Below are 26,479 nucleotides of genomic sequence, written 5' to 3'. Positions count from 1 at the left end.
GTTTTGCACTTGGGCCAGAAGAACCCCAAGCACCTGTACTGGCTGGGAGGAGTGGTCCTTGAGAGCAGCTCGGCTGAGAAGGACCTGGGGGTCCTGATGGATGAAAGACTCAGCATGAGCCAGCAGTGCGCTCTGGCAGCCCGGAAAGCAAATGGGATCCTGGGCTCCATCAGGAGAGGGGTGGTCAGCAGGGATAGGGAGGTGATCGTCCCTCTCTACTCGGCTCTTGTGAGGCCCCATCTGTTGTACTGTGTCCAGGTGTGGAGCCCTCAGTACAAGAAAGACATAGAGATTTTGGAAAGGGTCCAGAGGAGGGCCACAAAGATGATCAGGGGGCTGGAGCACCTCCCCTATGAGGACAGGCTGAGGGAGTTGGGTTTGTTCAGCCTGGAGAAGAGAAGGTTGCGGGGTGACCTCATTGCAGCCTTTCAGTACCTGAAGGGAACTTACACCCAGGAGGGGAGTAAACTCTTCAAAAGGGCTGACAATAGCAGGACTAGTGGAAATGGTTTTAAGTTGAAAGATGGAAGATTTAGGTTGGATGTTAGGGGGAAGTTCTTTAGTAGGAGAGTATTTAGGCCCTGGAACAGGCTGCCCAGGGAGGTTGTGGATGCTTCGTCCTTGGAGGTGTTCAAGGCCAGGTTGGACGGGGCCCTGGGCAACCTGATCTAGTAAAGGTGTATGTTTGGTGGCCCTGCCAGGCAGAGGGGTTTGGAACTACATGATCCTTGAGGTCCCTTCCAACCCGGGTCATTCTGTGATTCTGTGACATGTTTTTCTCACTTCATGGAAATGTAGTAAAAGAAGAGGGATCAGTGAATAAAATCTTATATAAAGGTAGAAATTCATGTGACTACATTTGCTGTGTTTTTGAGAAGAATATATAACAATGATATAGATCCTTTGCATATAATCTCTTAGTCCTTGATTCATCTTCCTAATATGTAATAGCCTATGTGTTTTTAAAATTAATTACTTTGGAAGCCAGGAATTTGGAATTTGAGTATTTTTTTCAGAAGCCTGTGATTATTTAAATCCTTTAAAAATACTTGAAATGGGAGATCAAATAATTGAGAGTCAGCGAGTTTTGTATTGAGAACTTAGTCTTGGTGTGGCTGTTTTGGATAATGATGCTAGCAGCAAGTACTGGCTGTTAAACATTTGTAACTGAAGCATTGCATTTCAGAGCTGTCACACTTCAAAATGTTCACTTATTTGCTGACATTTGACTGAGTTTTTTTTCTTTTACTATTCCCTCCTTGTATAGAAGGGATATTAAAACAACAACAACAAAACAGTTTTTCTCAGTTACATGGATAATCAGACTATATGATTGTGCTATACCTGTTCAAAGTTACTTTTAATCGGGTAGTGATTTGAGAATAAAAACCTTGGTCTTGCAGTTTTTTTCTACCTGAAAAAGACAGTTGCATGCACTAATTTTAGTACATCGCTGAAGCTTGTTGAGTCTTATTTGAGAATGTGTGAGTGGACATTTCGTTGAGTTAGTAAAGATTTACTGACTGACACAACATTAGGATTTAGCTTTCAGCAGTAACTTTATCTTCACTGATTTGTGCTATTATAAAATGGAATAATTTGTCTCAGAAATCAGATAAATCTGTAGTAAAATGCCTTTAGAAATCCACTGAGAATACTCATGTTAGAACTAACATGTTTAAATTCTGTGAGATTAGATTCTGTGAGATTAGTTTCTGTTTAAGATTTACATTTTATTGTACTTCAAAACAATGTTGGTTGTTTATTGCCTCCTGTTTTGAGCAGGTTGCTGGAAACGAATCTTCAGATTATGCAGATGATAATTGTATATCTACCGAGGGGTCGTACACTATGGATCTGAGTGAGAGAGGGGCAGAACCAAGTACAGCAGAGGACAGAAGCCTGGAAACTGCCTCTGTTCTTACTGATGTGTCATGTCAGTCTGAGGATTTTACGATTCCCACGGCTGTGAGTGTTCACTTACATAACCTAAATGAAAACATAATAGTTTGAACTGAATCTCAGACAGCAGCAGAATTTGCAAAAATGCTAACACACAGCTTGATGCCACTGGAAAAGTAAAGATTTCTTTTTTTAAAAAAAAAAAAACAAAATACTGTGCAAAGTCACTATTAAACTGTTAGATTTCCGGAAATTGGCATTGGTCAGCAACAACTTGTGGCTCTTTGATTGTGAACGTCAAGAGTCAAATGTGGAAGCTCGCTCCTCGTTCTTAGGAATTTAGTCAGCCTAGCCAAAAACAGGAGATGATTTATGGTTTCAGAAAAGTAATCTCCCAGACACAGGAGATAATGTATGTATTTAAGTCTGCTCGTACATTGCAGCACTAGTCAGTGCTGGAGCATAGAGCATTTGTTGGGTAGATTGGGGGTCCAGAGCAAAGCTTTTCTGTTAATTTCTGCTGAGAAGTGGGCATATAGAGGAGGTCCACAGCTGAATACCGGGTGTGGGAAACCAGTGAGAAGTGATGTGAAAATCTTACATCCAGGTGCTCATGCGTAGTTGCACAGTTCATCTCACATAATAAGACTGTGCAAGGAGTGGTTCCTTATAAGACAGTCACTGTGACCTGTTTTGATTCCTTCCCTTCAGTGTTTAAGGCAGTCTTTAAAAAGTCATAGTTTTGTATTAACTTTGTTGCTTTAGCATAGGTAGATTGTCAGGCATCTCACGTGTATGAGTCAGCAAGCCTCTGAATTCATCACAGTAATTTAAGAGAGTAAATAGTGTCCCGAAATTTACAATGTACTTTGCAATACACTTCTTGTATCACATAGTGAAAACACATACATCAGTTTGATCTTTAATGGACTGACCATATAGGGAATCTGTATTAGTTACACTCATAGGTTTGGTAAGATGAAGTCTCTGTCCATGCATATTTTTATATCTGTATTATGAACTGATGTTATTTTCCTTTGCATTAGGATGCAGGAATGTTAATGGAATCTACCACCTTACCATCTGTGGAAGAAGCTTCAGCAAGTGCAAATGGGATGAAAAAGACATTTGAGGAAACCATCACTATTGCAAAAGGCAATTCAAGTCTAGGTAAAATAACTGTCTTTTGTTTATTTATTTTTTAAACCTGTTCAGAAACATGGCTTTCTGGTTTTCTCTTGTATTTCCCATTCTAGTAGTGAAGACTAAACATTTTCATTTTAAACGGTAAAGCGTTTAGACAGTATGTGTTGCTTTTGTTCTGTTTTGCTAAGATGGCAGTGAATCCACTTGCTGTCACCTTTCACAGCAAATATATATATATATTTTCCATTAAGAAATGTGGTTGATCCTGAATATTAACGGTACAGTTTTAATATGTTCTCTTTGTGTCTGTATTTGACAGAGTGGAAAGACACAAGATGGGGCCAGTAAGTTCTGTATTTTGAGATGGAAAAGCTTTGGTCTCAGAGTGTTATATTTAAATGTATGTAAACATGAAATCATCTTCTTTTCTTCAAAACTAAGCAAGATGTTCAGTTCCTTTCCACCGATTTCCACTGCTTCTTAAGTTTCAGTATTTCTAAAAAATCAGATAATTAATACATTTATCTATTGTTTTTAATTCAAAAATATCATTTTGTAGAGAATCTGCCATTTTTGATGATCTGCAGTCTGCATCTCCCTGAACATACTGATCAGAGGTGTATTATGGTATTAATAGGCACAATAGGTTGAAGCAGTTTTTCTTGTCCTCTTCAGGTTCCAGTAATGGCTGTGGAGGTAGCGAGGCTGGGATGAGCATAGGCAAAGGAATCTCACAGCCAGTCCATGGAAAGTTTGGGGCAGGAGACAGTGCTGCTCCACTCCTGACATAGGCCAGCATTTTTCTTTGTTTTGATTTAGAGTACAGGTGCTTTTCTGTCTTGGAAGAAATTCTGGCATTATCAGAGTGGAACTTAGTTTAAATATTGGCTGTTTGCATTGATTTTAAATGTAGAGATGTACTGTCCACTGGAAGCACTCTGACAGAAATCCTTGAGCCTTTTTCCATAAAATGCCATAGTTCAGAACATCCTTACTGTGCTGAGGTGGATGGTGTGTCATGATACTGTAATATTGTGAGCACTTTTATATAGAATGTGTTACAGTTGACAGTCCCTGGTAAATCATAAATAATCATAAATATAAAACTCCAGTCATTTGAAACACCATGTTCTTTCATCTGTTTAATAATGTCCCATCCTGAAAGTGCTTTTACAGTTTTTCCAAAAGATAAAATGTGATTTCTACATACCATGCTTATAGGGTAGTTTTTTGATAACACGGCCGCCTTCTTAGAGCTTGGGTAACAATGTTGATCTCAATTCTAAGTGAACATGAGGAACCGGAACTATACAGAGGTTTTATATTTCTGGAAATCAAAAAAGCACAAGTGTATTTTGTTCTTGAAATGCTAGCAGTATTTCTGTTATTTTTTCTCCTCTGAGACAATTGTGTTTGCTTGGTTTGCTGAGTCTGGATAGTCTGTAGGTTCCAGTTGCTTTCTAAACTTCTCAGCCAGTTCCTGTTCTTGTTCAGTAGTCTGTCTCCCAAGGTCTACATTCCTAGAGTCAAGTGGTCAGAATTCTATAGCCATATTTGTATATAAATGATCAAGATCAGATCATCTTCCTTCCAGTCAATCTGGACAAGATAGTAAGACATTGTGAAGATAGAACTGTGCTCCCAGTATTTGCTAACTTGTGGTTTACATCAAAATCCAGTAGAAGCCAAGAGGAGTGCTCACTGCGTCTTCAGTAAATTCTGCTCTAAAAGGCACTCTTCCTTCAGTTACTTTTTCTTGTAAGGAAAAGCTTTCACATTCATCAGTGCACAGGAAGGAATATGAAAAGCTTGTTAGTATTAAGACAGTGATACATCTACACTAATATCAATGGAGAGAAGTCTGTTTTGGGTCTTAAGGTACCTTTTGTCTTTGTGAAGATCAGTTTATCCTAGAAATGTACCAGCTGCCCTGTAGGCAGTTTCTGTCTTATTTCTCCTTAGTGAAAAGAATGCCAAGTTTAATGATGCATGTAAAATGAGAGACATAGCATCTTGCTGCACCACAGGCAGGGCTGTCATGTACACTGATTAAAGAACTGTATCTTTCAATAGTACACAGGCTATTGCAGAAGTCAGGATGCTCTTCTGAGCCTAAGCAATTGGCTGCCTTAATTTTTGCAGAAAATTAAAAATTGTGCAGTATTACCCCATGCTTATAGTTAATAATGTTCTTTCAATTTCTTTTTTTTTCTTTTTTTTCTTTTCTTTTTTTTTTTTTTTTCTCTGAAAAGAATCATCATAAAATTAAGATGTGTCAAATGAACTTGATGAACCACCCAGAGGGGTTACAAAATAATGGTTTTATATGTGATTTTATTGCTTTTGATAGATCTATTTGATTTCTGGTTTATTTTCTTCTTAAATATTCCGCTGTTTTTCACTTTTTTATATTCAACCTGATATGTGAAATGACATAAGGTAAAGTGAAGATGCTGTAATTGTGTTTTTTAACTCCTGGCTCCCTTTGGAAAGACAGAAACACAAGGAGAAGGACAGTATTTGGCTTGTTGACGTTGGCAGGTCATGTGGCTGTCTTTTGCCCTCCCAGTCTGCTACAGCTTTACTTTTCCTTGTCACCCAGAGTGAGGGCTCAAAGAAGATATATATTAACTTTTAGCTATTTCATGCCTTTCTTACTCTAGGGATGACAGTAAGTTCTGATAAAGATGGCACAGGAATGATAGTTCGTAGTGTCATCCATGGAGGATCAATAAGTCGTGATGGAAGGATTAACGTGGGAGACTGCATCCTGTCCATTAATGAAGAATTGAGTGCTAACTTAACCAATGCACAAGCCTGAGCTATGCTAAGGAGACATTCACTTATTGGACCAGAAATAAAGTAAGTATAGACAGAAATATTGACTCTAGTAGGAAAAGGAAAATTTATTCATATTCATGTATATTTTCTAAATCACTTTTTTGTTTTGTTTTTACAGGATGTATTTATCTTTAAATTTAAAATCACTGGTGTAGGAGGCTTTGGATATTCTTAGAATTTAATTCTGTGATTAATTAACGATATTCATTACCTTTGCCTGGCTTTATTGAAGTAGTAGGGTTTGTCAGAGTTTTGCATTTACAATATGACACTGCTAAACAAATTAAGAATTTCCTCAGAGATACTTTTGCTTCTGAAATGTTGACTATTCTGGCCATTGCACAGGTGTCTTCATCTGATGGAAATGACGTTTGTGATGGATTTTGGTTTTGGCTGCCAGACAGAAAGTGTAAAAACCCAATGTTAATGCAGAAAAACAAAGTTTAAAAAAAAACACCATTAGTACTTCTGTGATTTAACAATGTGTTTTGTATAGTCTCTTCCAGGTTTTCATTAGTATGTATGAAATGCATTAATTATTATTTTTTTTCTCTGTAGTGCTGCTTAAAATTTGAACTATTTAATAGTCTCAAAAATCCACTTGCTTAATATGGAAGTTTTTCTAGAGTTCAATTTTTTTACTGGAAAGTTGAGTATAGTTCTTTATAGATGTCATGGTTGCCCACATTTGCAACATCTAAAAATTAAGTGTTCGAGAGCTTATGGACAGTGCTTCAGACTAGAGAGTGCTGGGTTTACAGCTCAAATTAACTAATAGTTATTTTTTCTAAAATCCATGATAACATGGACTGGGCTCACAGAATTCTTGGAACTCTGTATAATAGAAGTATCTAATTATTTGAGGGGGCGGCTTTGAAAATGGTCGGTACAGTCCCAGTGTGGTGTCAGGTAACTAGTTTTTGTCAGTTCAGAACAGGGTGCAGGGCTTTTCTTTCTTCCCTGGAAGTATGCTGGCTTTAAAGAGTCGTAGCATTTTGAGAGCAAGTATGCTAAGCATCTTGACTATAAGTGGTATGTTTAATTGTCTGTATACAGTATTAGGATTTTATACTAGCTTGCTTAAATACTAGATTGTGCTTATTTAATTCATTACCTTTACTGACAGTACTGTTGTGAATATGAGGGAATCTGCATTGATAAAACATGGTATTGATTATTCTTGTAAGATTTCAAACTCCTATAATTCCAGCTTCCATGACTGAAATCAATTAGTACGTATGTGTTTGTATGTCTGCTTAAATATCCAAATGCTACAGCATGATTTTTTTTTCTGTGAGGAATCTTTTTTCAATGCCATAGTTACATGAAACAAAGATGTGTTGATGCTTTGTGTTTATCCTTTTAAAGTTCCTTCATTCTTGCTTTGTGATTTTAAGTTTTGCTTTATAGTCTTAGTAGTTTTCCAGATACATTTGTAATATCAAATCTCATACTAGATGTAAACGTTCAGATGTCACAGAGAAAAGAGCTTCACCTCCTTCTATAAGAACTTCTGAGCCATTCACATTCTGACTTAACGTTTTTGGCTTTCATTTTATGCTTGTGTTCTTCAGTGCATTCCTATGATAAGAGTTTAAAGTGAAGCCAGTGTTTTCACTTCAAGCAAGTGAAAGACCAAGTGCTTTCGTGGCTTCCAAGAAGGACAGGGCTATATAATTATGATACAGATCTACTCTGTAAGCATAATTGAACTTTTCAGTAATTTTCTCTTAAGGGAGAAGAAAAAGATGGGTGAAAAAATGGGTGAAAATGCCCTGAATCAGGAATTTGGACTTTTGGATAGCACTGTATCGTGGTAATTCTTCCTGTTTGCTTAGACAAATTCAGAGCTAAATAAACAATGTTTCAGAGCTGATGTGGTACACCATCATGCAGGTTTTGTGATCTAAGAGCCAGACTTTCAAGTAAGCAAGCATTGAATCTTTTTTATCAGCTTTGGAAAAGAAAGACGTACAGCCCATCAGTTTTGCTTATAAAATCTTTTTCCACAAAGGACTTCAAAGTTAGTACCTAAACTATTAAACAAAACTATTTTTGAGCACTAGAGTGTCCCCCAAAGGCGATTTCTACAGGAATGTTTTCATTTCAAAGCTATGTTTCAATGACAAAAAGTATTTGTCCCTCTGTCCTGTGCTGTTGAGAACTTACCAGTGAGTTCTGCATCTGGATGTGAAGTCCTTAATACAGGGGAGACATGAACCTTTTCGAGCATGTCCAGAGGGAAGGCCAGACAAATGATCCAAGAGATGAAACACCTCTCCTGTGAGGACAGGCTGAGAGAGCTGGGGCTGTTCTGTCTCGTAAAGGCTCCAGGGAGATCTGATATTGGCCTTTCCATATCTAAGGGGGAACTATAAGAAAGAAGGGGACAGAACATTCATCAGGGTGTGTTGTGACAGGACAAGGGCAAATGGTTTCACACTAAAAGGTAAATTCAAACTGGATATAAGGAAAAAGTTTTTTTACCGTAAAGGTAACAAAGCACTGGAACAGGCTGCCCAGAGACATGGCGGGTGCACCTCCCCTGGAGATATTCAAGGTCAGGCTTGACCAGGCACTGAACAGCCTGATCTAGGTGTGCATATCCTGTTCATTGCCTGGAACTTGGACTACGTGATCTTTAAGGGTCCTTTCCAATTCTAACAATTCTGTACTTTCTGTGATAACACATCAAGTCATTTTTATGTGCTATGTAAAGGCTTTGTTTTATCTCATTCTAGAATGTTCGGTTTTCATAGTTCAGGAATAAGCAATCTGAGTTCCGTATTGAGATATTCTTTTTCCTTTTGTTTGTGAATAAACAGATGTGTGGCATTACCATGATACATTCTTTTTCACTTCTTACTGCACCTTGCTCGGAGATCTTATATTTCTGGATTAATAGTGTTTTTTTTTTCAGCAGGAGCTGCTTGTCACATCTGTCCGATGATTCAGATAATGTCTAATCTGAATCACAGTTTGTCTGTCTTAACCTAAAGCATGGGGATGAATTCCTGATCAAGAAATAGAATATAGATTACATTTCCATTTTCCATGTTTGTTAGTAATCACTGCTATAGATAATAATAAAGATGAAATGGTTTCTGAGGCAAGTACAAATGATGTGGCGGTCTAATAAATAATAATAAAGAAAATGGGGGAGGCAAAAAAGAAAGGAAAAAAAAAAACAAAACAGCTCATACCTTTAACTACTTAAGTATACCTCTCACATTCAGCATGAGACATTGACATTTGTTAACACCCTTGTAAAACAATGCTGCATCATATGCTTCGCATTCTAGATCTTCTCCAGCACCTTCTGATGATCAGGCCCTCTTTTATGTGTGAGTATTGGCGATTCAGAAAATCATCATAATTCTGTGTTGCAACTTGTCTGTAAAATCATTCCATGCTTTTATTACATCCATAGTAATGTCAGGGATATATCCAGATATAGGTACATATTCTGTCTCTTTGTGTGTGCATGTGCACTCGTGCCTGCATGTGTGGATGTATATATATATATATATATATAAGTATATGTGTGTGCTTCTATTTTTATATGTATCTATATCCAAAACTTGAAGATTGGAGCAAACTTCCTAAGACTAGAATGAAAATGCCTGTATTCTAAAAGATGACTGCTGATGACAGCCACATGTGTGGTTTGTGTATCTGTGTGCTTGTACAGGGCCCACTGCTAGAGTACAGTGTACTGATATCTGGATTAATCTCAGTATCATATTTTCTGTAGCACTTACATTTTTCTTACTTCGTGTGTAAAAAGGTTGAAACTAGACCTTAATTCTTAATACCAATAATTTGTTATGAATCTTGTCCGTATTTTTTGTTATTTGGCTTGTTGGTGTTTCAAGGTTTTGTGAGGTTGTTCAGTCAAGCATGTGATACCTGTTCCTCTGTTCTGCATGCTTTGTTGTGTTGACACATTTTCATTTGTACACCATTTGGTGTTTCCATTGTCACTGCTGTCACTGCCAGTGCATATCTTGGTGATGGGGGTGGTATCTCAAAGAAGGGAAGCCAGAACACTTTATCCTTAAGCTATACATTTTATCTTGTAATGCTATGAAAGTAAGCAAACTAATAGCCCCCACATATACTTTTTCTTGAAATTGTTGAACCTCAGCTTGTCTTGCAGAGGAGAAATAGAACAGTAAAGCATTTAATCATTTCTCATCTTCCGTATTTTCATACCTCTTTCATAGCACTTGTTTCTCTTACTCTCTTCCCTGTGACATATTAACGCATTTGTAGGTCTCTTCTGGGTATGAACCACTTAGATTCTGGGTGGATTTTTATTTCCACTGTCAAGTATGAGTCAACATAGTTGACCAAAGGAGCCCAGCACCCTTGTTGTGGCCATGGTACATGATGAGCTGTGCGGGATGGTGCAGGGTATCTTCAGACATTACTGTGTCCTCTAAGAAGTCAGCTGCAGTAGAGTTCCAGTGAGTGATGGATTTGATTCATTATGGGATTTCTGACCATAAGTATTAAACAGGGAACAGATTATTGGCAGGTGTGAAGTCCAAGGCCACTAGTACTAGCTGACCTTGCTATATCTTGTGGGGTGTAGAAAGAGGAAAGACAGACACTTAATAGAGGTGAACTTATAACGTATGGCTCTCTAAAGTTGTTTAATCTGTAATATAGATTGATTTATTAAAGCAGTTAATGAAGCCTTTGCAGTTCACTGAATTTTAGCAAGAAGCAAAATGAACTCCTACACAGAGTGTACTTTTTTTAAAAACTTTTTCTTTATTGCAAAACACAAGTAAATGCTCTGGCTTGTATTTATGAAATAGCTCAAGCATTATTGGTGTTTAATTGTAGATGAGAACAAAGAGCAAACTTAGTTATTGAATGTTCCTTTGAGGGTTTATAATTAGGCAGTTAGAATTGTAGCTAAGCACTAGAATTAAAATGATGTAATTTTTCCAATGAACTACAAGAACTGGCAATGATGCTTACAAAATTTGACTCCATCAGTTAAGTAAAAGTTACACCATGTAGGTGCACAGTTTTGAAATGTTGGACCAAACCCCTTTTATTTTCAATTTCTGTGCAGTATGAAGAAGTAGAAGCTTACCTACGTAAGACATTTTTGAGGTGACATTTGTAAGTAGTGTGTAAGGATATTTGAGAGCATTCTTTAAGCTTCACCTTCAGAATGACCCAGGACACGTTAGTTACTTATTAAAGTAGTTAAGATCTAGAAGGTATCCTGGAAGTTGTAGCACATCTGGTTTGCCTACCCTGTTAGCTGACCTGTAATGCTGATGTTGCACCAGAATATAAGGTGGAGACCTTTATTACCCTTGAACTTCAGGATCCTGCACAGTTTTGCTTCATGTTCCCTGTACAAAAGGACTGGACAAGAGATGTGAAATTTTGGACCCTCTCTAACTGATGGTGACTCTCTGCTGTCTGCATTGGACTCGGTCTGAACATCTGTATTTCCTTTTTAGAAACTCTCCGTTCTCCTATCTGTACTGTGAACAACAGCTTCTTACAGAATTTTAGTGGAAAAAAGATTGCCCAGATGTTCTAACCAATAGAAATATTGCTTGCAAATCTAGTTTCTTTAATGCAGCTGCCTTTCAAGGGAAAGTACCTTATTTCCTACTTATTTTTGTAGAGTAAAATGTAACTGGATAAGCGATGCTTTTTCTTTCACTGAAACACAGCTTGTACACGTTTTGGCTTTTACAGTGGCAGCGGATCCTTGTGGACTTACTAAGGTAGAGCTTCCACAGCAGCATTTGCTGTGTGGGAGTTTTGTGACTAGTATTTTTACTTTGCTGTAAGTTACCACATTTAGAGTTGGAGATGGCTGAGAAATAGTTGTAATTATTTGCAAAAATCAAAGAACTTCTGATACAATAATGCTATTCTTTTCCCTCTTTTTGTCTCACTGCTGGGCTTCAAGAAAGAACTGTTCTACATCTTGCTTCTTTCTTGGTGCTCAGGGAAAACAGATAAATCAGTGATCTTCCACTGAGTGCTTGTTCCCCACTGAACATTAACTCCACAGCATTTCAGAATGAAAACACACTTTTTGTTAAGCGCATATCACGTGAAAAAAAATGCCAAGGCAGACAAATTAATAGATTACTAGGAGAAAAGGAGCAAGTGATGGTGCAGATAATTTAGAAATTTCTGTCAGAAGAACTAGAGTTCTTCCTTTTCAGCTCCCATATGGTGGATAGCTGGACTCCATCAGACTTAGTTTTTGACAGAATTTGATCTGATAGCTAAGCTGCTTGTGGGACAGCAGCTTAGTGGGGCATGACGAAGCCTGGTTATACTAGGCCTGTTTAGATCATAGTGTCCCTTTGCCTGCAGACGAAATTTTTTCAGAAAGACTTTTCATGCCTTAATCTTTTTCTTTGTTCCCACCTCAACAGTCTCTTGTGCCATTTCTCTTTCTGGCATTCAAACCTGACTGAGTTATAGCAGGGCTTCAGGAGTCTGCATGTCATTTGGCTGCTGGAACGTGACTATCTCGAACTGACTGGACATGCATGGTGACATGGAGGAAAGAGTTAGGCAGAGGATTACTCCCTGAAGATTACCAGACGTACTATAACACATTTATGTCAAAACCCATGCAGTATTTTTAACTAAAAGTATGGAAACCTAAAACACCTAGAAATCTTCTGTTGAAAACACAAAACCTTCTGCAAACTAGCTTCCAGAAGCATATTCAACCAGCTTTTATGATGGTAATGATACTTCATACTTCACATGTATTTTATTATTTATCTTTGCACAAGGAATCTGTTTTGGCTGAAACAGAATTATCCCTGTTATATACTTGTTGCTCTTAAAACACCTTTTACTTAAATGTAGTAACTCTCAGTAGAATCAAGAGCAGTTCATCTGTCTAATTTGATCACAGATGCTTATTTTTCACAAGCCACAACAACTACTTAATAATTTATTTTCAACATAGCAGATTTGGTGATTTTGAAGTCAGTGCCTATATGAAGTAATTTCATATCCATTCTTCACACCCACCAAAGATATGACTAGAAGTCCTCATACTACTTTAATCATGTCCATTTTATTGCAGTATTACATATGTGGTAGCAGAAAATTTACCGAAGTACAGAGCCAGTTTGGAACAACAGTCAGAGGAAAATGTGGCAGTAATTTCTTCCTCACAGTCTGCCTCGTGAGTCAAAAGACCTTTTGTTTTCTCCTGTATAAATCGCAGATCTAACTCTTTGTATATACACTTTGCATAATTCTGGATGCTACATTTTATTTTGTAATTTGTATTTTATTTTATATTTAGAGCTGAAAGATAGTGATTTTCTTTCAGACTAGCCACCATTTAAATAAGAAGTTGCTCAAAACAGAGTATGTTGGCTTTAGCTAGCAAATTTTTATAAGATTATTTTACAGGTATTTATTTTTTCCAGTAAAGACACTGTGCTGTCCAGTCCTAAATTTCTTTTTAAATACAACACAATTTTGATTTATGTATTGCCACAAATAATCAGTGCTTCTGATATGAGAATTTGGCATTGATATTCTATCCAAAATATGTATGGCAGAGAATTAATTTTACTGTTCTTTGTGTTGCTTTTAAAGACTCAGTTGTTACAGGCCAAAATAAGCAATAACAGTTTTTTTAAAATTTGAATCTTATTGTTTTGCACTAAGTAATTAATAAGTAATAATAATTACTTATTATTAATGGTGCAGTATTAACTATTAGTACTTACCTTCAGCTTTGATTTAGTTCTAGTTTCTGCATACAGGGTCTTTTAACCTGTAGTTGTTGGTTAGTAGAACTTAGTAATAGAGAGAAATCCTTTAGGAATCGCTGTGTATGATATGTGTTCCAACAGGTTTCTGATATGGAAATTCTATGTACTGATAAAAATTGTAGTAAAATTGTATTTCTGGTAGAAATACAATGCTGACACTATCCAGTACCTGATTTTTTTTCATGGGAATACAGTAATTTTATGGAATTTTTCAAAATGAATTCCATGTTCCTGTTTAGCACCAGGGAAATTCCAGAGCTCCCAGAACGTGAAGAGGGGGAAGGAGAAGAAAGTGAACTTCAAAATGCAGCTTTCAGTAACTGGAACCAACCCAGAAAGTAAGTATAGATCTTGTACAATAAATAATCTAATCTGAAATCCAAAAATTTTGAAACCTGATGCAGTTTAAGAAGAATAAGAAAACAGAACTAGTGCAGTTTATGTGTGTTGTGTGTTACAGACATAATTCACTGCTGATTTTTACTGCCTTTGGGCTGAATCTCTGCAATCCAGTGCTTAATTGCTTCGGTAAATTTATCTTTATTGGCTTACTGTTTGCAACCCAGTAAGAGGAGTTGAAGATAAATTTTTTATTAGAAGCCAAAGTAAATGGAGCCAATAGTAGTTACAACTTTCTGAGCAATCTAATAGATAATTCACAATGAAGGAAAACCAGTAAATTGCCAAAGTTATTCCTGAATGTTTTTAAATGATTATGCCAATCTAGGGGTCTTCAGTGGTTGGCATTGTTGCATTTTAGACTTCATTTATTTTGCTCCTTGTTTTATCACAACAGAGTTGAACTATGGAGAGAGCCTGGCAAGTCGTTGGGGATCAGCATTGTTGGAGGACGAGGGATGGGCAGCCGCCTGAGTAGTGGGGAAGTGATGAGAGGGATCTTTATCAAACACATCCTGGAAGACAGCCCAGCTGGCAAAAATGGAACGCTGAAAACTGGAGATCGGATTGTCGAGGTACCAACCAAGTGCCTTTCAGTTGCAGTACCCCCGGCATCTCAGGAGTCCCAGAAGTAGCTGTTTGCTCCTGGTCTGACCACACTGCAATTGATCCAGCTAGGACTTCTTGAGCTGTACAGTGTATTGCTGTGTTACAAACGCAGCAGCGCCATCTACTGATGTTTTTGTGCCGGCAGTTTTTTTTTTGTTTTGTTTTGTTTTTTCAGGTTGTATTTATAGCCTGAAGCATAAATGGCTGGCTGTGTGTGCAGAGGCCTACAAAGCTAGTAGTTCAACCTGCATTTCATAGAATGTGTAAGCTAGAAAGTTTTACCTTTGCATACTTGTGCATTTTAGGAGTTGAGGAAGACGCTGTTTTCTTCCTGTTGAGATGTAGGAAAATGAATCTGATGCAGAGGTGTTGTAGGGAAGTTGAGAGTATTGTGTTCATATGGTGTTGCAGAGAAGAGTTCATCTAGATTCATCTCCTGCTTACATAATTCTTACGCAATGATTTCTGCATTCTTGCTCAATAATTTTGAAACAAAGATCTTTTGGTGATGGTTATAAGTAGACACTAACACATGTATCCAGTGTCATGCCTCTGGGAGCTACACTCCTTTTCAGCATGATGGATTTTAGCTGACTGCCTGTCATAAAGAACAAGAGCAACAGAGACCTTAACATTTCACCTGGACTGGACTTCATGTGCTTACCCACTCATATTAAGACTAGTGATATATGGCTTCTACTAGATCCAGATAAAAAGCATTGAAATAATACAGTAACATAGGGCAAGATGGAAGATTTTTTTTTTTTTTTTAGTATAAAACAAGTTAGGAAGTGCTTTTTTTTTTTTTTTTTTTTTTTTAACTTGGTGGCCACAAAATTAATCATTATTCAGTGCAACTAAATATCTGAGTTTTTATGAATGCAACAATTGTCTCTGAAAATGATGCTTTTAGAAGTTGATGTGGGTGAGCAAAATTAGTGTGAAGTGCATTCATGAAACTGCTTGTGGATGGATGGTTTCATTTTTTTGAGTTGGGGCATTTTTAGGCTTCTCTTTCTGCCAGTGCATTTGCTATTTCAGATGTGGAAAGTTGCAGTTCTGTAGTAATACTGCTGATTTCTAATAGGTTTAGAGTATTTTCTCTCTGTCTCTCTCTCTTTTTTTTTTCTTTATGATTTTATGATGGTATTAGTTAAAGAGGCAGGGATAATTCTAGTTATGTAACTTTTTTGTCCAAGAATTGCTACTAACAAATAACCTATCTGCATTAGCTTCTAGCTCTTATTGTGGTCATTGTGAGAATGCTTTACTGATGCTAACTTCACCGTAATGTATTCTTAGCTGGATTACAGGACAAACTGCTATACACAATGACATCTCTGAAAGCAAGAGAAGGAGCAACCAAACAATTTTTTTTCCTTAATCGTGTTTTCTCCTAGAAGAGAAATGGCTCTGCAGCTCTTACCTAAAAATTTAGCTTCCAGGGAAATGTCTTACAGCTCAATGCATCTTTACATTAATGGTGGTATTGATGGTTATTAAAAAAAAAAAAAAAAAAAAAGGCTGAAAAAAGAGAAAAAAATACACTGTACTGACATAATATCCCCAAAATGAAAGTTTCTGCCACTTAAAAGTTGCAGTGTGTAAATCTTACTAGATACTGGGAAAATGGGTTACTGTCAGTCAAATTTTATGGAAAGTGGTATTTAACAAATACTGCCACTCTGTTCATAATATTGTATTTCTTTTTTTACGTTGCCTGTGGGAAAACATAACGAGCCTGAACCATGATTGCTGAAATCCTTCCCTTCTCCTAGTAACAGAGGTTTGGGCTTAAGTTTTACTTGCAGCCCTCTGATCAGAGCCCAGAGCTCATTCATGATTCTTGTAGCTTTTTGTAATGTTGAGGCCTTCCAATTACAGGTGGATGGAATTGACCTCAGAGATGCCAGCCACGAACAAGCTGTGGAAGCCATACGGAAGGCAGGCAATCCTGTAGTCTTTATGGTACAGAGCATTATAAGCAGACCAAGGGTAAGCATAAAGAATATGAAAAGAGATATGATGTGTAGTAATAGATGAATTGAATGTTCATGGTGGTGGTGTTTGGGAGTGGGATATTTAATCCTGAAAGTTCCGTCTTAGCTATTTCAGGAACAGAGATTTGATTTAAATATTATTTCCATTTAGAATGAAATCGATTTGGATTTGGAATAACCCTCCAGCACGCCGTCCTCAAACTATTTTGAAAAGCCTCAAGAATGATAAATTGTTGGGGGGCAGAGTAGGAGTCTTAACTAAAATCAACTCTTAGAGATTGACAGCATGTCAGAGGAGCGCATGCAGAAATACAGCATCTGTTAAAATATTCATTGGACATTAATAAAAGGACATAGAAGTACACAGAAGGTTTCTGTCACTAAGCTGCATGGACATTGCAGACAAAAGCTAATAAGCTTTAATATAGTTGATTTCATCGCTAGAAACTAAAATTCCTCTTTGTAGAGAGTCTGTGTAAGTTGCATGTTTATTTACTAGTTGTCTCATAACTCTTGTTCCCCAGCCAGAGTCTCTTTATAGCCCTTCATCAGCTTCTGCTCTCTGTGAGCAGAAAACTACTAACCCATTTTATCGTCAGTCATCTAAGGTAAAGTTGCATGAAAAAAATCTGTTGAATGTTGGCTGTTGATACTCAAGATACTAAATTAAGGCTTTTGCATTTGCTGTGATGTGAACAAAATGGTCACCATTGAATGTTTAGGCCATTGTTTGGGCTGGAAGTTATTCCATTACTTGATCACCACTTTTCATATTTAGAGAATGCTCTGTTTTTTATTGCAGTTCTTTGTTTGTTTGTTTCTTCTTTGTTTGTTGGTTGTTTCTTGAATGTTTATTAACAAACCTTTGTTTTTCTGTGAGCAGAAGCATTGCAAATGCTCTTTGCTGTACACAAGCTTTGCATTGTGATCTTCTGTAAATGGCATTATATTTATTGTCTTAATCAATGAAACATGCATTTGTACTTCATAAGATCTTAAAGAGCATTTCCTGCCTTCGTTCATGTGCAGTTACCCAGACAGCTAACTGTTTGCACAGTTAGATTTAATATAGCACTGTAAGGCTGTCGTTTTCAAGTGATGTTGGTAGAGAGTCATATTTGTCCCTTTCGGTTTCTTCTTATGTCATTTAGGCTACTGTAGAAGTTAAGGAGGTCTGAAGCATACTTTAGAATATCGCAGATAGTGCAAGTGGATTGTGAGAAGCTAATTCAGTCATTTTGCTTGCAAGAAATCTCTCTCATATTTATTCTACAGTGCGTACTTCTGAGTAAGAATTAATCTGTCACCTTGATTATGATACCACCCATTTGGTTATGTTACAGCATTATGCTTTACAGTATGCATGTCTGATACCTCTGCATCCTGGGTATAATAATAAGCAAAGTAAAAAAAAATAAAAAAATAAAAATTAGTGGATGTTTTACTTGCTGTAGAATGTGAAAGAAGACATGCTTCATGTGCATTAAAATATAACTGTGTAGACAAACTCATGTGCTCCAAATTTTATCCTCATGAGCAGTCCCACTTAATACAAGGTAGTTGCACAGATTAGAATTAGAACTAGCATAGGATGTATTTTAGGTGCTTTGCCACTATGAAAAAAATATAAAAGGCATAATTTTGAATTACCGTGGCTGATCTTCTGTTTTCTCCTTTACTAAGTCTGGTGTCTATAAGCAAACTTTTCACGATACTTACTTTAGCTGCATAAAATTAAGACACAGTTGATAATTCTTGGTAGTGGCTGATGTACTGTTGAAACTGTTATAGAACCATTACGCTGACAAATTATTCTTCCCAAACTTCTCTTTACAAAATATGGCATCAGGTGGGAATTATATGTGTAAATAGAAAATCATTTACTGTAGGGCATCATTTACTGTGAGTGGCCTGCCAATGAAGAGAGCTTGTTCATACAGATCTGTACCTTCTTGTGCTGAAGACATTGTAGAACCAAGATGTATTGTCTTATCAAATGACATTACCTTTTGCTTTGCAAAATAATATTTGGGGATAAATGCTTAGTATTTTCAGAAATGGCGAACAGAACTATGTACTTTAAGAAAATCCTGTAACTGCAACGTATATCTGGATTAAACTACCGTGATGTAAATATGTTAGTTGTTGCCGCAAGCCTTTCGCATTCCATTTAGCATGTTTCGTTTTTCCAGCAACTTGAAACTTACAGCAACCAGATATTTAGACCACAAACAGATGGATGCACCTATTATAGAAATTATTTTCAAGTACACATTTGACCGTTTTCTCTTTCTTTTCTTGAAGTAGAATGCAGTACTAGAACTGCGTAGGGAGTATAAGTGATGAAATTATATCCTTTGATTTTATTTACATACGAAATAATTTCATTTGTTAAATAACAAGGAACTACCTTACCATATATTGCTTAACAAGAAGACCAGTTTGTTAAAGTACAAATCAGATGCAGAGTGAGGTGTAAAGTCAGAGATGTCTAAGATTATCAGACCTTATATTTTGCAAAGGGCACTGTGAATGCATTACCTTGATATGTAAATCAAATAGTGAGAACTTGTCTGATTTGCAAAATGCAAAGAGCCAAGATATGTACTATGTTATCACTAAGAACTGCTTTTATTCTCATAAAAAAATCTACAATTTCATGATTAAATAACTGAAGGTAAAGCGTATCCCATATAATGAGATACTTGGGCAAAATTGTACAAATACCACAGCAAGTAAATATTACATTGCTTATGCTACTAAAGACTACACTTAATGAATTTTGTGGGCTAGAACATATTGGAGGATCAGTATTTTCCTCTAATCTCTGCTAAGTGCAGCTGGTCAACTTGAGGATACAAATTAAAAATACAGAGCAAATGCAGTTTATCTACCTTTTTGCGTACACACAGAAGTACATTAATTAGATCTTGCATGGTTAGCACAAACTACAAAATAAATAAATTTTGTTTAATGAATCGCAAAGGGTTCACTTAAAATGTTTTTGTTCAGTTTCTGTTATGTTTTTCTTTTAGAACTCTTCCCTGCCTTTCCTGCAGAACTATCTTTTCTGTAGGCCAGCTATCTTCAGCAGCACTAACCCATTTGCTGATTCTTCTCAGTTCAACGCTAACAAGGTTGGATGATGATTAACTGTCTGCTTTTGACTCACCAAACATATGTGTGCTTTTTTTGCCATTAGTATGTCTCTGAATTTAAATTCCTCTGTACTGTATTTGTATAAAATACTGTGCTGATGAAGATGGAAATTCTGTGTAGTGAAATAAAAAGGCACAGACACATACACACAGGTACATACAAGCAGAGAAAATTTGTTTGATAAGTTGAGAGAAACGAGGTCCATTAACTGTAACTACAAAACCTGAATTAAACAGAGCCATCAAAGGAGCAGTTTCTCAATTAGCAAATCAGTCCCTGTGATGTTTGTTAAAATCTCTACCAGAGTGAAAATCTGTCATCAGTGTGCAGTGTTTTGCTGCTCTGTACTTTTGCTATGACATCTTTGCTGTCCCTTTTTTTTTTTCACTCCCTGCCAGTGAAAGCCCAAGAAATATTGGCTGTGTTGTTTAATGGTGCTGAAAGTACTTTCACTTTTCTTGTTAAAAATTCTTTTAATGTTCCATGGACAGGATACTCATATCTTTGAAAATCTGAAAAAAGTTGGATTTTTTTTTTTTTTTTTTTGTGATTAGTGCTTACAGCGTGTTATTCATGTTCAAGACAGCATTAACCTAACACAGTAATAAATGAAGGCTTAATTCATTTGTGCATGCATTTCTAATTTAAAACAGTAATTGACTGGGAGTGGCTGTATCCTCTATTTTCCCATGTTGCAGTCTGTTGGCTCTCTCAAATGTAAAATGGATTTCTGTGATATGTGGTATATAATTGCATGTACATTTCTGAAATCTCTATTTGTTCCAGGTATGAGGAAGTGGAAGTGTGACATAGCGATGGCTTGTGTTTTATGTATTTTCAAAAAACAATTCTGCAAAAGGTGTATGTTTTTAGAGAAAAAACTGTTTTTGCAGTTTATGCACTGAGATAAGAATGGTCTTTTGTCATCTCTATTAGCTGCTTACAGGTTCGTGTTCAGTAAGAAAGCTTGTAAAGCAAGGTCCTTAATAACTCCTTAAATATTTTTTTTTTCATTGACTTTATACATTTGCTGCAGTTAGTAAAATGAAATTGAGTTGTTCGTTAGTAACACTTAAGTATTGCCAAAGGTACTGTAACATATGGGTTGCTGTTTTCTGTTGCTGTAGGAGGTATCGAATCCAATTAGGGTTACCTTCCGTTGTTCCCCAACTAACCCTTTTGCTCCCACACCATTCAAGGTTTGTCTTGTTTCTAGTGAGTGGGCGATACTGTATGTGTGTGCTGTGCATTTGTACATAGCCTGTGTTACCTTCCAGAATCCTGCTTACTCCTCCACTGTGTCTCCTCTGTTGAAAGCGATACTGCTTCAGCTGCCATTTTTAATATTTGTTTGGCTGTGATCAGTGACCCTGATAGCCAAATGGGTTCATGTACTGTATGATGCTTTGCATTTTAAATAATGCAATATGAAATACTGTGCCATGGCACATGACAGGTATTTCATGAGTTAAAGCATTTTACATTTTTTGTATATGGCCTGATTCAGAGAGACAAAGTCTTATGTGTACATAAACTGAGGGGCCATCTCCAGTTGCTAGAGACATGTGTGACAGGCTGAATTCAGAAGGCAGAAGGTGATCCCCTGTGTCTAAATTGCATAGTGACACCCTTCTTAGCCTTCATCTCCTTCATCTCTTCACAATGAAAAATTTACAGTGCATCTGGAACTCCTCTCTTTTTCATCCCTGCTTTTCACCCCTGGTAAGGCAGAAGTCTGTCACCAACTTTTCTCCTTGTGGGTTACATGCTATTTTGATAGGAAAAGAAAAAACAAAAAACACTTTTGATGTTAATTACTGGTGTTTTCACCCTTCTCTGATTCTGATGGATAAAAATTTCTATGTTGTAGTTTTGCTGCATCAACTGAGGCTTATGTTTCAGAGTACAATTTGCAGAAATTGTAGTTATTTCAGTAATGCATTGCCTTAGATTGCTTTGGATTTCAAGCACAGGCATGGCATTTTTTTAATGAAATACAAATCTAAACTGTTGGCTTGTGTGCCTTTTTACCATTCTTAAATCTTTCTTAAATCTCAGTATTACAAAGTTGTTAACTTTCCAGTCTTAAGTTGAAAGTGGATTAAAGTTGTCCCAGGTTTATGTTGTTATTCTGTGCCCATTGAACTCTGATAAAGCATTTCAGTGCTCCTGGCTTCTACAGACATTATCTGAGGTGTTATTTTCAAGCTTTGTAATGGAGGATAGTGAAAACTGAAATTACAAGAATAGAGCTATGAAGTACTGCCAACAATTTATGGGCTGGTTCAGATTGGTTCTGTGACTAGTGGGGCAGAGGGATTTCGCAAAAACCTGCAGCTCCAGAAAAGGGAAACAGGGGACCCCAATATAACTGAAAACAGCAGCAACGATCTGGGGAGAAACAAACTAATTTTATTAATATGGTATCGGAATGCAAGATAACACTCTATAGTACAACATAATTAGAATTGAAGCTAATAAATGTAATGAGAGAGTATCTGAAAGCTGTAGGCCTTACAGTAATACTGAAGTGATGTGCACAGTTGGGACAGGCAGCAGCCAGGAGAGGCAAAGGAGAAAAGCAAAGCACAGAGAGAAGAGCCCAATCAGGTGACCTTGCCAGGTCTCCTTTCTGACCTGAAAGACCCCCTGGGGAATGCAGTTCTTCTCTTCCAGACAGGTATCTGGAACTGGAGCATTAACACTCGAACTCCCAGTGCACTACATGATGATATGATGTGGAAAACCAATATCCAAAAATCATAATACCATGACATACCACCCCTTATTCTGTATCACCACACCTTGTACAAAAAAAACCATAATTAACAAGGATTAAACACACACACATGCAAACATGTGTGTACATATGAACATATATATATGTATGTGTATTTATGTATATATGTATATGTATATATGTGTGTGTGTGTATATCCATATATACATAAATATATATATATGTGTATATATGTGGAATTCCCTTGTGGTACACACTGAACATCCTCATTTTTCTGCATCACCCACCAGGTACACCCAGGTCCCTGAGCATAAACGGTTCCACAAAGAGGCTTACCCTTCCCAGAAGCTGGAAAGACCCAAACTGCTTTTCCCAACATGTTCTTCACATGTACTATAGGGACCTTATTTCCCTTGACAATATCTGTGGAGCTGGAAGGGGCATCACGATTAATAGATCCTCAGGTGTTGATCAACCAAGTGGCTTCTGCCAAATGCTTATCCTCATGCTTAAATGTTTCACCACCCATTGCTTTCAACATAGTTTTTAACAACCCGTTGTATCGTTCCATTTTACTGGAAGCTGGTGGATAATAGTGCAAATAAAAAATCCACTTCATGCCATGATCTTTGGCCCATGTAGAGAATTTTTGAAATGAGTGCCGTTGTCTGACACAGTTCTTTCTGGAGTGCCATTTCACTACAGGACTTGTTTCCCTAAGACCCAATATGGTGTTTCAGGTGGTAGCATGGGGTACTGCGAATGTTTTAAGTCACCCAGTGGTTGCCTCTACCATGGTAATCACACAACACTTAGCACTGAGAGACTGTGGCAAGGTATTGTAATCAACCTGCCACTCTTGCCCATGTTTATATTTTTGACATTGCCCTTCCTCCCCCAAGGAGGTTTCCACCACTTGGTTTGTTTACCTGTGTCACATGTTTAGGAAACATTTCAGAAAGGGTAGTTAAACACTGGAATAGGCTTCCTAGGGAGGTGGTTGAATCGCCATCCCTGGATGTGTTTAAGAGCTGTTTGGATGTGGTGTTCAGAGGTATGATTTAGCAGAGGGTTGTTAGAGTTAGGATACTATGGTTAGGCTGTGGTTGGACTTGATCTTTGAGTTCTTTTCCAACGTGAGTAATACTGTGATTCTGTGTGTCACAGTCATGAATAACCTGTGCAATAGCATCCATAGTTAAGTCCAGCCCTCGGTCTCTAGCCCATTTGTATGTTGCATCCCTTACTTGGTGACCAGAAGTCTCATGGGCCACCAAGCTAGAAATAACTCACCTCTGTGCTGACAGTCCAAATCTAAATGAGCCACGTTAATTCTGGCAGCTCAATCTACCTGATGGTTGTTTTGTTGTTTCTCAGTAGCCCAACTCTTGGGCACAGGAGGATCTACATAGCGCACCCTTACAGCCATATTCTTTATTCAGGCAGCAATGTCTTTCCACAGTTCAGCAGCCCAAATAGGTTTACCCTTTCTTTGCCAGTTATTTTGTTCCCACTGCTGTAACCACCCCCATAAAGCAATTGCCACCATCTGTGAATCAGTATAAAGCATTGCCCACCTCTCCCATTCAGCAAAATCTAAGGCCAGATGGACCCTTTACCTCTGTGAACTGACTTGATTCTCCTTTAACTTCAGTGGCCTCTGCAACCTGTTGTGTGGGGCTCCACACAGCAGCTTTCCATATCCAGGGCTTCCTCACAATACAACACAATCCATCTGTGAGTGATGCAAATTTATTTTCTTTTTCTGGCAGTTTGTTGTACAACAGGGCCTTTTTAGCAGACAGTACCTCTTCTGCAGGTGATGTTCCAAACTTTTTACCTTCAGGCCTGTCTATGATCAGTAGGTGACATCTAGGATCCTTGGATGGCCGAGGTTCCCTGTCTGAACTCGCTGTGTAATCACTACAATCTACCTAATCCTATTGGCATTGGTAGCATTCCTTTGAACATCCAGTTCAGCACTGGCAGTTGAGGTTTTTTTCTGTAAGGGTAGTAAAACACTGAAACAGATTCCTCAGAGATACAGTGTAGGTCTCATTCCTGGAGACATTCAAGGTCAGATTGTACAGGGCTCTGAGCAGCCTGATCTAACTGCAGGTGCTCTTTTTCATTTTAGAGTAGTTGGATGAGTTGGTCCCTTCCAACTCAAACCATTCTATGATTCTGTGAATTTTAGGCATGAATTCCTTACTTGTTTACTCATGGATTTCTTCATTTTGGTTTTAAATCGTGTTGCATTTTTGATAGCATTGTTCTTTGTTGCAGCTCCCCTTTCTCCTATTTTACTTCCAAAAGGTATTATGGAAAAAAAAAAAAAAAAAAAGGACATGGCAGATTTTAGAAATAAAATACAGTATGAGTCTTTTACAAATATGGCATTAAAATGTACGTCTTTAGAAGATACTTCTTTTTCTGACCCTTAAAGCGGCACATAAAACTTTACTGAATTGGGCTTTAATGGTCCTGTTTGCTTCTGAATTCATTCTGGAGTGAAGTTGCCTCGCACCTTGCCTAGTGTTTGTTTCCGTCTTTGATCTCTTGCAGCTTTTCTGTGCTGTGTTACACATTTAGACTTCCAGCTGCTTGGTATTTAAACTTCAAAGCCATAGTCATTGCCTTTTTGATGTTTTTGTATTGCTGTCTTGCTGTACATATAAGTCTGCATTTGCTTAGCCATTACATTTTTCTTATTCTCCACAGGCTTTTGTTCAGTCTGATTTAGAGCCAGAAAAGACTTCGTTCTGTAACTTGCCTCTGCCTCCTCTGTCTGCATTTTCAGGAATAAGCTGTGATGTTGCACAGTCATCGTCCAGCCAAATCACAGAGGATATAAAGAAGGAGGATGAGTTTGGTTACAGCTGGAGTAAGCTTATCCTTTGTGATAATTTTTCAAATATGTATTTCTGAAATTGTATTGTTAGCAGACGGTATGAGGTATCCAGTTTGAACTACTTCATTCTCATGAGTTTGTTAAATGTTGCTGTCAGCTTTCACTTGTGGTTGTCAGATGCACAGAGCGAAACACAAAAATGATCTATTCTTCTAAATTACATATCAATCTCCATGTTTCTCTGTGGTCCAGATTCACAATTTCATATTCAGGACTTCTTCCAGAACTTCGGTTAACGTAGGTAACTGATGGCTGTGATATGTAACATCATGCTACTGCTAACTGAAAGTGTTCTGGGAGTAAAGACTATCGCTTTTATGTGTGTTTAGTCTTTTTTCTTTAAGTTTTAATGTTATCCGAAGTTAGAAAGAAAAAAGGAGTTAGAGATCATCTAAGACTTATCTGAAGTAAAAATGTGGTGTACAGTTACGACTTTCTCATGCAGTTTGCATTCTGCTGTCGGATACTGTCCATTGGACAATAATTTAAACTCTCCAACTGGATTGTCAGCCTCTAATGCAAATCCAACCTCTGTTTCCCATACCTTTAATTTAGAAAAGATCACACAGCGCTATGGAAGTCTACCAGGAGAACTACACATGATTGAGCTAGAAAAAGGAAGGACTGGTCTGGGACTTAGTCTTGCTGGTAACAAAGACCGATCCAGGATGAGTGTCTTTATAGTGGGCATTGATCCAAATGGTGCAGCTGGCAAAGATGGCAGGTTACAGATTGCAGATGAGTTACTAGAGGTGAGTTCTTGCAATTTTTGTTGAAACTAAAACATATTGACTTAAAATGCACTGACTATTAGATTTTTGGTGGTGTTCTTCAGTGGACCTTGGAATAGGGGACATAAGGCCTTTGCTCTAGACCCTTCATCAGCTTTACTGCCCCCTGGACACACTCAAGGGCCTTAATGTCTTTCTCACAGTGAGGGGCCAACAACTGAACACAGTCTTTGAGGTGCAGC

General features: G+C 37.5%; 1 protein-coding gene across 1 annotated transcript in view; it reads left to right on the top strand.

The window, feature by feature from the left end:
- MPDZ (multiple PDZ domain crumbs cell polarity complex component) overlaps window positions 1-26,479 on the top strand; it is a 92,000-nt gene that overhangs the window by 43,605 nt on the left and 21,916 nt on the right. Inside the window, 13 exon segments of the mRNA XM_032441256.1 lie at window positions 1,786-1,968; window positions 2,949-3,072; window positions 5,712-5,910; window positions 9,192-9,233; window positions 12,986-13,087; window positions 13,928-14,026; window positions 14,485-14,662; window positions 16,581-16,691; window positions 17,221-17,304; window positions 19,732-19,833; window positions 20,983-21,054; window positions 25,317-25,479; window positions 26,062-26,258. Of these exon segments, the coding sequence (XP_032297147.1) occupies window positions 1,786-1,968; window positions 2,949-3,072; window positions 5,712-5,910; window positions 9,192-9,233; window positions 12,986-13,087; window positions 13,928-14,026; window positions 14,485-14,662; window positions 16,581-16,691; window positions 17,221-17,304; window positions 19,732-19,833; window positions 20,983-21,054; window positions 25,317-25,479; window positions 26,062-26,258 (1,656 nt within the window).

The sequence above is a fragment of the Coturnix japonica genome, chromosome Z (genome assembly GCF_001577835.2).
Source record: "Coturnix japonica isolate 7356 chromosome Z, Coturnix japonica 2.1, whole genome shotgun sequence".
Classification (NCBI taxonomy): domain Eukaryota; kingdom Metazoa; phylum Chordata; class Aves; order Galliformes; family Phasianidae; genus Coturnix; species Coturnix japonica.
The sequence above is the reverse complement of the archived record's forward strand: the minus strand, read 5'-3'. Positions and strand labels throughout refer to the sequence as shown.